Source organism: Zeugodacus cucurbitae, chromosome 2 (genome assembly GCF_028554725.1).
Source record: "Zeugodacus cucurbitae isolate PBARC_wt_2022May chromosome 2, idZeuCucr1.2, whole genome shotgun sequence".
In the NCBI taxonomy this organism is placed as follows: domain Eukaryota; kingdom Metazoa; phylum Arthropoda; class Insecta; order Diptera; family Tephritidae; genus Zeugodacus; species Zeugodacus cucurbitae.
The window spans coordinates 44,400,736-44,411,252 of NC_071667.1; the positions used below are offsets into that span (position 1 = coordinate 44,400,736).

Consider the following 10,517-nt stretch of genomic DNA (forward strand, 5'->3'; position numbering starts at 1 on the left):
CATTCTACATTCCCCAGAACTTGTATATTTGTGTAATCACTGCATTTTTTTCTATACTTTTTGTATTCCTTGTTTAAATTTCTACCTGGCTTTTTAGTTTGTTTTGGTGATTTATTAGGAGTAGAAAAAAGCTCGGCCTCATTCAAACCAGGTGAGACAAAATTATTGATGTTCGCTTCTAATACATTTGTCAAAATTTGTATGCTTTCAGTGGTGGCATTCAGCTCAGAATTTTCACTTGAAGGTACAAAATCTGAGTCTAAAAAATCCGTTTCATGAAAGACGTCTTCTTCAGACTCGTTTTGACTTGTAAATTCATCAGAAACCTTGCGTTGTTGCGACTCAGAACGAACACGTGATGTGTTAACTTCAAAGGAAAGTGGGGTTAAATCACAGTCCGTAACTCGCATTTGCTGATCTGCCACTAAACTTTCAGAGGTTGTATCAGTTGAATTGGATTTTAATATCCCTGTGTCTTTTTTTGGCAATTTTCTTGCCATATTTCGTCACCTGAAATGCAAAATAACGTAACATCACTTTTCGTAAGTTTACAGGAGAAGCAAAAAACCGTATAAAAAGAAAACCACTTGCGATATTGAAACAAAATTTTCAAATCTGAATTAACATAACACTATAAGTATATTTTAGGAAAAAAATAAAAAAAAAATTCTGCTAATTTTATAGTAGGTGTCTTACGTTATTTTGAATTTTCATTTCTGAATCAAAATAACGTATAATCAATCTAAATTTGTATAAAAATTTAAAATTGGAATATTAATACTTTTTTTTTAATTTTAAATAAAAACAGGTGCAAGTTTTCCATATTTCATGTTATTTTTATTATTAATATGTACATAAGTACTAAAAAAATTAAAATATTTCAAGTCAAAATGAGAACAATGTTTAATAATTGTTTATTAAACAATTAATTATTCAAAAGGTATATTATCATAAAAGTAATGACAGTCTGCTGGAATCAAAGCCTTTAGGTCCTGCAGATGTTGCCATTTCTTCTTGGATATCGTTAACCTTTGCGGGTGCAAAAGATTAGGCTGCTGAATTTCAAAATTTCTGGTAGTCCTTTTTGGAAGAAGCTGATACTCGTCCTTAAAACAGGTTTTGTAATATATGGATCCCGTTGTATCATATGCCAAAGCACGAATCATATTTACTGTAGGATCTCCAACTTTATTACCTGAGAGAACAAATATATAATAAAATAAAATAATTTACTTATTTTAAAAATCCATAAATATTTTAAATAAGTAAATAAAAATAGAATAGAAAGCTGAGCATAAAACTTGTCAAAGTTTTGTGCATGTACGTATGTAAATAGATGTAAAATTGTTTACCTGGTCGAATAGATGAATACCGCTTTGGAAGATTTTCATAATCCAGGAAATAACTGTGTTGTAGGTGATGAACCACTAGTGGATATGGATTTTTTCGTGCGTCTTTCATTAGTTGAACTAGTTGGGAGGGCAAATTAATTTGTTTATTATTCATTTTGCGTTGTATTAATGAGTGAGTAGAGTCACATTCCATTTGTGTATGCCCTACGACTAAATACTTATGCTCAATGGTAATGTGGTTTACTACACAAAACGATATTAAGGCATTGGATAATACTGCATTCCGATTTTGATAAAAGCAACCATCAGAATATATAATAAAGTGATGGATGTTTGGGGTATTAAGTATTTCTTTCTTTATGTGCTTTATTACAATTGTTGCGAAAGTCGAAGCAACAAGACTGCCTTCAGTTTCATCCCAGACATAGTTGTCAGATTTATGAGTAATAACGTTATATATAGTAAAATTATGAACTTGAAGTTTCATTTTGTAATAAGATGCATTTGCCTTTGACTGCGGAATAAGCTTTACCGCTTGCATGTCCATACATAATAAAGAGCATAAGCCCGCTTTAGCACTTTCAATGTCATTATTTTTTTCTTCTCTCATTTCCCTTATATTTTTTCTGTGGACATCATATTGTTCCACTGAGATATTTTTTGATTCGAAAGATATGCAAGTGTTACACATATCATTTCTTGGTTTAAAAATCGATAAATTATTTGTATTTAAAAATTTCATAAAATTTGGGAAGGATATAGGAGCGATATCATTTGCATTATGCGATTTACAGTCTCGAGAATAAACTTCATACACATTTGCATACGATTTAAATTCTGATTGAAAATACAATTTATTTGTATACTGACGTCGGTAATGGGATTCTAGTTTCGGAATGTCTTCCAACCATTTAATTAAATAATTTAATCTATCTTGATAGGTTTTTTCCCGTATTGTGTTTCTTCGATTTTCCACTTGCAAATTTTTTTTATTTTCAGGACCCAATTGAGTGCTATAAAGTTCACTGGAACTCAACCAACTTCTTACCATAGTTTCCGAAATACCAAGGGTTGACAAAAACATTTTACTGCACACTTGATGACGTACTCTTTTATGATGCAAAAAATAGGATTTTGAATATGAACGTCGGGAATTTTCCACATAAATCCGCTTTTTAGCATGAACTTCAATACTGCTAGTTACATAAACTTTCTTTTGGTCCCATGACATTTGCCAAAAATTTTCAAATATCTCCTTCCGCACATTTTCTGAATAAAGAGAACAATGCCGAGTTGAACTTTGTACACAATAATTAGATGTGCATGCTGCTTTTATTTCTCGTGGTTTCCTTTCGCAAATATTTCCTTTTGATAAGCCGTCATATTGTTTACCATACATTCGATTTTTTATATTTTCTTCCCTTTTGTTAATTTTTTTACAACCTTGCACATTTTCTTTATTATTTTCAGCATCTTTAATTATGGAACACATCTTATTATTTCACAACACTTTTCTTGTTTTACCTGTTTTATAACTTTCAGTATAAAAACGATTTAAATTATATCACCAAAGCACATTAAACATAACTAATAGAAACAAACATAACAATAAATCAAGGCTAACTCCGTTATAAAAAAAAAAAAAATACTCTGTTATTTTTACATTAGTGATGATACGTTATTTTGTTTAAGGAAAGCATGCACTTGTTGATACGTTTTTTTGAACTTTTAATATAACTTGGGTATTTTGGGTCGCAGAAGCCTAAAATTTTTGACACTTATGTAATATGATGTGTTGAATCGTAATCAATAAAAAACCCAATTTCGAATTTTTTGATGATACGTTATTTTGCATTTCAGGTGACGATTTGCAAGAATCTGTCTTCTTTTCATTGTAAAAAGAACTTATCTGGCAAACTTTTTGTTATATTTGCATTTAAAAAAAACACCTAAGTTCAATTAAAATACCCGCAGACTTAGCCTTTCTGTTCGGAAAATTTCAGAAAATGCTCTTAGCAGGACATAAGACGTGATAGTTGAGAGGCGAGAGTTGATCATAAAATAATTTCTAAAATGAACTGAACTCCTTTTATATTGGTATCATTTCAAGTTCTGCCCGAGGAAAAAGCACTTACACCGAGTTAAGTTCTTTTTCCAAAAGCAAAATAAAAAAAGCGTCACATCAAGTTGTCTTAAGATGGTTTTCTAAACGATAGATTTAGAATGTTTTTTTCTCTTTTCTATCTTATCTGACTTAAGTTGTTTTCGCAAATGCACTAGGAAAAAATATCGACTTAAGATGCTTTTTCAAAATTCATATCTCCGTCGCTAATCACGCTATCAGTACGCCGATAAGACAGAAATGACCGTTATGAAAATGTGCCTTTATGATAAAAAAATTGGAAAATTTACTTATCTCGACTTAAGCGGGTTTTCCAAAAGTCCACAGAAATGATGACGTGTGAAGTTGAAATCCGTCTGTCTGTTCGTCTATCCGTGCAAGCCATAACTTGAGTAAAAATTGAGATATCTTAATTAATATTCCTTGGCACCCTAAGGAGGTTGGTATCGAAAATGGGCGAAATCGGACCATTGCCACGTCCACAAAATGGCGAAAACCGAAACCCTGATCACTTTGGTATATATAACCCTATATCTAACTCGTTTAGTTTTGGGTGTTACAAACAACCGTTATGTGAACAAAACTATTATACTCTCTTTACCAACATTTGTTGCGAGAGTATAAAACGAATAAATTTAAATTATGGATGACATTGATGTTCTGGAGGATTTATTTCTATTGAATATGATTGCACGTGGACAACGCAGTGGAAATCAAGAGATTTTCAGAACACGTAAAAATCATGGATTTTACTCAAGCGGTGTTAATGTTTTAATTAAAAAGAACCCAGAGCTGTTTGTAAAATCAACAAGATTTACGCATGAACAGTTCAAAGTACTATTATATTTGGTTGAACCATGGTTACGAAAGTACTCGCGCAGGAGTCCAATCGAGCCAGAGCAGAGATTGTACATAACCTTGCAGTAAGTACGATTAAGAAAAATGGTTTAAATTATTGTTAATTTTATGTTGTTTCTAGTTTCTTGGCTCATGGCAGCGCTCTTCATGTGTTATCTATGAAGTTTCGAATTGGACTAGAGACAGCCAGGTCCGTCGTTTTAGAAACGTGTGAAGTATTGTGGAGAATATTGGCAAGTATTTATGTCAGTCCACCTACTAATGCGGAATGGAAACAAATTTCGGAGGATTTTTGGAATGCAACCAAATTACCACATTGTTTAGGGGCAATAGAAGGTAAACATGTGCGAATAAATTGCCCGCCTAATTCAGGATCACAATACTTTAATTATAAACAATTTAATTGCATCGTAAGTATATAAGTGAATGACCAAAAAGAAAATTAAATAAAAATTTTGCACATACAGGTTTTACTTGCAGCTTGCGATAGCAATTATACTTTTATCAAAGCGATGGCGGTGTGTTTCGGAATTCTCAGTTTGGAAAAATGATTTTAAATAAATCTATAGATGTCCCAGTTGCAACAAATTTACCCAACTAAGAAATAATATTTCCATACTACTTCGTGGCTTACGCCGCAATCCCTTTGAAAGAAAACATAATGAAGCCATATGCAACAGTTACTGATGTCAGTAAAGAAGTGTTCAACAAAAGATTGTGTAGTGCTAGAATACGAATTGAGATTGCTTTTGAAAAAAAAACTCTTCTCTACAGAAATGGAAGTATGTTGCATAATTTTAACAAATTTTTTACCTTTAAGGTATATTAACTTCTCGATGGAGAGCTTTGAGAACATTCATATCCTTTTCGCCGGAAAATGCAAAAAAAGTATTAATATTAACAATTTTATTATATTAAAGATAATACAAATTTGTTTCTATATTTACAGGTTGTATTAGCAACAATAGTGCTTCATAATTTCCTTAGGTTCGGTAAGGTGAACGGTACTGCTACAGAGGAAACAAACAATTACAATTTGGCAAGTGTAAACAGACACCATTTACTAACAGCCAATACATCGATTCAATCAGCCCTTAATTTAAGAAATGATCTTTGTCAATATTTAAATTCTTCATAATACAAAAATGTATATTTAAAATTATAGTAATAAGAACACGTTTATTATTAAATTTAATGTTTTATAATGGATTTTATTTAAAAATATTTCAAATAAAAATTTACTTTAAATGAGTAACAAAATATATAATTGATATTAAGAAAAAATTAACAACTTTTTACAAATTTAGAATTTAATGAATAGGAAAATTATAATTAATATTGAGAAAAAATTAACAACTATTTACAGATTAGACTAGTTAATAAGTAGGGAGATATTAATTTTTATTTATTTTCCTATTAACTAAATTTAAAATTTCTATCTCTACGTCATCTATTTCACCTTCTGGGAGCCTATCTAATTTGCTCCTCAGCATACCAAAAAAGTGTTGGTGCTCATCTGTTGTTGTTGTTGTCGTAGGTTCTTCATAGCCAGAAGTACTTCTGTGAAGAGACCATCGCTGCTCCGTTTTCTACTTTTGTTGGTGCTGGTGGTGTTCGACAACTAGCTTTTGCTGTCTTCGAACCATCCCATGCTTGTGTTCAAATCAGCGGAAACGTTGCTGGTTGTACTAAAAATTAAGAGTTAATATTTTTCTTAAACTTTTTACATAATTATATGAAACATTAATAACGATTTTTAATACCTGGTAGGTTCCATAGATTCCGCTAAAAATTCCATGCTTGCCGCATACTTCCAAGCAGGCCCAAGCTTTTGTTGAGAACCGGAGGGAAGATTTTCAAAATTTTTTATTTTTCGGTATTTATCCCGCAGGCTCTTCCACTTTATTTTGCATTCCTTAGCTAAATGAAATATTTTATTAGTGATTCCTAAACTATTTTTAATACCTTACCTGACATATTTATTTCTTTGGAAATTTCTTCCCAAATCCGCTCTTTGTGTTTTATATCCTTGTATTTTGGGTTTCTTTTGTCAAAAAGACAAGGATTACCGTGAACAAATTCAATAATTTTTTCACTAGAATTCTAAAATTGTTACAAAATTAAATATTTACACTCGGACGAATTAAATTATTAATAATACTTACATCCATTTGTCACAATTAACTTCGCAAGTTAACTAATTTGAAAGTTTTCTATTATATATATGTATATATGTGAATAGATAGATGTGAGAGATAGATATATGTGAATATATCTATAACTTTCCGCTTTTTTGTACAAATAAATTTCCCACGGGTTTAAATTTTCAAAAAATACTAATTTATTGCTTTTTTGTACAAACAAATTCCATAAAAATCAGTAATTTCAAAAAAATAAAATGTTTCCGCTTTTTGTGCAAATGAAATGCAGGAAATAAGAGAAATGGCAATTATTTCGTCTTCGCAACCAACTTTACTTCTTAACGCGCTGTCAAAATAGAAATTTTCAACCGCTTAGCGTTGCCGTCGCGTTATTTCGGTATGCGCCATACAAATTGTATGGGCATGAGGATTTTTTGACAGTCATTTGCCGCTGACGCTTTTATTTAGGGAAGGCAGTAAGTCGTTGTCGTTCTTATCGTCGTTTCGTTCCTAAATTGGTATTCTTGAAGTATATCGTAACGCCTAAGAAAAGTTATCGAAATTTATCTACATACAATGGCTCACAGCTTATTTCGTGTAAGCAACATTTTTGATAATACTGATATGAAATTAATATTTTTTGCTCTGAACTAAATGAACGAATGATGCAATTATGTTGATAACTTAGTTTTAAATACAAAACATGAAAAAAATTTACAAAAGTATTCAAATTCAATATTTTATTAAACAAAACCAAAAACACTCATAATTCATGGGTCACAGCTTATTTCGTGTGGTATAAAAATTCTTACTAAAAAGTTATAAAAAGTAAACCAAAATAAAATTTCAATATTTTGTGGAAAAGCCTTTTTGCTCGATTACAGCTTTCATGCGGTTTTGCATTGATTCCACCAATTTGTTTTATAATCTGGCGATATTTTACCCCACTCTTCCTTCAAAGCCGCTTTTAGAGTTTGGACGCTAGAAATGTGGTGTTTTCTAATATTAATTTCCAGAATGTGCCATACATTTTCAATAACGTTTAAATCTGGTGACTGTGCAGGTGTTTGGATGAGGAGTGGACAATTCCAAATGAGCCAAGTTTGTACAAGACCAGATTTATGTTTAGGGTCGTTGTCCTGGTAGAAGCGAAAAGTGTCACGTATACCCAGGTCTTCTGCACTTTGAAGCAAATTTTGCTTCAGTAAGTCTAGGTACACTTCTTTATTCATAGATTTGAATACTTTTGTAAATTTGTTTACATGTTTTGTATTTAAAACTAAATTATCAACATAATTGCATCATTCGTTCATTTAGTTCAGAGCAAAAAATATTAATTTCATATCAGTATTATCAAAAATGTTGCTTACACGAAATAAGCTGTGAGCCACTGTATTTTATATAGTATACTTTAAGGAGCTCTTTTCCCATATAAAAATTTCTTTCTTATGCAACGAGACACATTTTTAAAGCAGTCCTTAATGGATTTTATATGAAAGCATTTTTATGCAAAAAGCTGCTTTCATCTCATCTTTACCTCAACTTGGATATTGAAAAATCCTTGAAAAGTTTGTCAAGAGGTGTTAAGGACCAAAGCGTCATTGCAGTGGCAAGAGTTCGCAATTCTCTTTATCTACGCAACGAATATAAAAACTAAAAGTGTTTGTTGTTTCGCGTCCAAACGAATCATACACTTTAAAGGAGTCCTCGACTTCTTCAAGAAATTTCAATTGGTCCGCAGTTGCCAAAAACAGGTTCTTTAAAATTAGCTACTGCGCCAAATTGACTACTATTAAAAAAGGACGAACTCGGTTGTATTAATAAAAAATGGAGGCTTAGAACTATTAAGGTTGCCAGAGCTATAAGTGGCGAACATAGCACTTGCGACAGAGTGACTAAAAACTTGAGAAGCTAATTGTACGCTCATTTTTTGGAAAGGTTTAGGGGCAATGTGTGCCGAGGTTAGCTTATGGGTGCAACTAATGTCGTTCACGGTACTGTTTTCATATAAATGAATAATATCCTACCATTCGACTGGACGCCTCTTAAAAACTACTTTATTTGTCTTTTCTAAGCAGTTCCGAGTACTTTTTAATAAATGCGGAGAATCAAAGAAGTATATGACTTCTGAGCCATTTACTTCGAAATAGGATCTTTCATTAGTAATCCCTACTAACCTAGAAAAATTACCTAAATTCGACCTTACGTCACTAACTATCCTGTGATTTATTCTCCAACTCCTCCCGATACGTTCTTTTCCTAAGTGTCCCTTCTGTCAAACAGATCAATGAGTCTGCCTACTGTTTGTCCAATTTTTGATTTTTGGAATTGCAAGACATGTGAGTTCACGAAGAATTTAACCAATTAGTTTAGTATCAATAATTTAAATAAAAATAGCAAAATAGACTTTGACGACTTTGACTTGAATAGACTTTGTACAATATTGTTATGCAGAAAAAAATAAAATACACTGTATTTTATGGACTCTGGAGGCAAACAATCAGGGCGCCATTTTGGGAATGGGAATATTCAACACTTTTCTTACTTCCTCACTACTGTTGTTGTAATATTTTTTATATTTTTCACCCAACTCTTTCAGGCAAATTTTTAGGTTTTTTAATTTGTTGTAATATTTAGGAAAAATCCCAAAGTGAAAGCTCTGACTGTTTGCGTCCAGAGTTCTTCCAATTCAGTATATTTTTTTCACCCTGAATATTATTTTATATAGCCCTTAGCTTAATATTAAAACTTTTGCACACCTCCCTTTTCTTTTTTTCTTTGAAATATATCAATTGTTTAAATTTCTCGTGAACTCATTTGCACAACCATTTTGATTTCCAATTAGATCTGTGCAGTTCGAAACTTGAATATATGCCAGAATACTTCCAGAAGTAGTCGTGTTGGTTCTTTTTTTTTTTTTTTGAAAGAATGCCCCGTTCATTTCTTATGAATCTCTTTTCGACTTGTGTTTGCATTTTGCAAAGAATTCATTAACAATTGATTTTTTGTTGATTTTGCTTATTCGAGGACTATTTTATGTTTGTGTTTTAATTTGGTTGTTTGAACATATTGTATTACTAGATGTACATGATTCAATTATAAAAGGTTTGGTAAGTAGTGACAGCAATGTTTTGACACTGCGTTACAAAAAGTTGTATTTGCGAAGAAAGGGAAAAAAAGAGAAAAATTTATTCGCTTTTTGTATGAACGTAGTAAAAAATTATATTCTTTGTAGTATATATATATAGTAGTATATATTCCCAAAACAAAACGAATTAATAGCATGAAAATATGTTCGACTATCTTCTAATACTAATCTGGAATTCTCATTAATTTGTAGATGACTCAAGTGCTGTGGTTTAATATAAAATTAATATCTCAAAAATATATCTATTACCGACCATTAAAAGAAATTATCCAACGGGCTAAAATGACCATCCAGTTGTGAAGTCCATAATCATATTCCACTGAGAGTCGTTTTCATATATGTACATGAACGTTATAACTACTAAAGTATCAGTAAACTGGTTAGATTTTGTTCTAAAATCAATACGAATATTTTAACAGCCATTTACATTGTATTATTTCTTATGTACTAACTAATATGAAATTTAAATAATTAAACAATTTTACGTAAATAATTCAGTGAAAGGTTTTTTTTTTTTAAGAGGAGGAAGCATCGAATCCTATACCCCGTCAGTGTGGAACTTTAATCCATTAAACCTCCTACCGTCAAAGTACCAATGCTCCCCTGGTACTACTGTTAAGTATATTGTAAAAAGTTTTGGGAGCATTAGGCTCAAGCGTTAGTAGTTGTTTAAATATAATTAGTCAGAAGCAGTATCAACTTCGCTCTGCCCCGTTTCGTCTTAATTTCCCAACCAAGTAAAGTATCCGTAAAACCCCACACCACCATCTTTTTGTAATACGTCTCTGTTTGTTTGTCCGCGTACTAGTTGTAAGTCAAACCTCCTACTCAAGACTGTATGGCGACTTGATAGTTTTGTCGAGCGCTATTTGTTCTTGCAGAACTTCGACGAATTT

General features: G+C 31.6%; 1 protein-coding gene across 2 annotated transcripts; it reads right to left on the reverse strand.

Annotated features, from left to right (window-relative positions):
• Positions 1-890: 890 nt before the first annotated feature.
• LOC128919800 (uncharacterized) lies at positions 891-2,974 on the reverse strand. 2 transcript variants are annotated; one of them, XR_008469929.1, is made up of 3 exons: positions 2,401-2,974; positions 1,353-1,469; positions 891-1,195 (listed from the first exon to the last, which is right to left on the reverse strand). XR_008469929.1 is itself a non-coding variant. In XM_054225127.1 (2 exons), exons 1-2 carry the CDS (start codon positions 1,960-1,962, stop codon positions 930-932), a joined length of 876 nt encoding a protein of 291 aa, XP_054081102.1. In that variant the 5' UTR covers positions 1,963-1,967; the 3' UTR covers positions 891-929. The 2 variants fall into 2 exon arrangements, 1 of the variants encoding a protein (XP_054081102.1); XM_054225127.1 differs by lacking the exon at positions 2,401-2,974 and having other exon boundaries at positions 1,353-1,967.
• Positions 2,975-10,517: the final 7,543 nt, after the last annotated feature.

Coding starts and splice junctions, on each gene's coding strand:
- LOC128919800 (XM_054225127.1), bottom strand. CDS start 1,962: ATGAGAGAAGAAAAAAATAATGACATTGAAAGTGCTAAAGCGGGCTTA. Junction 1,196..1,352: donor GTATTCATCTATTCGACCAG/GTAAACAATTTT, acceptor TTGTTCTCTCAG/GTAATAAAGTTGGAGATCCT.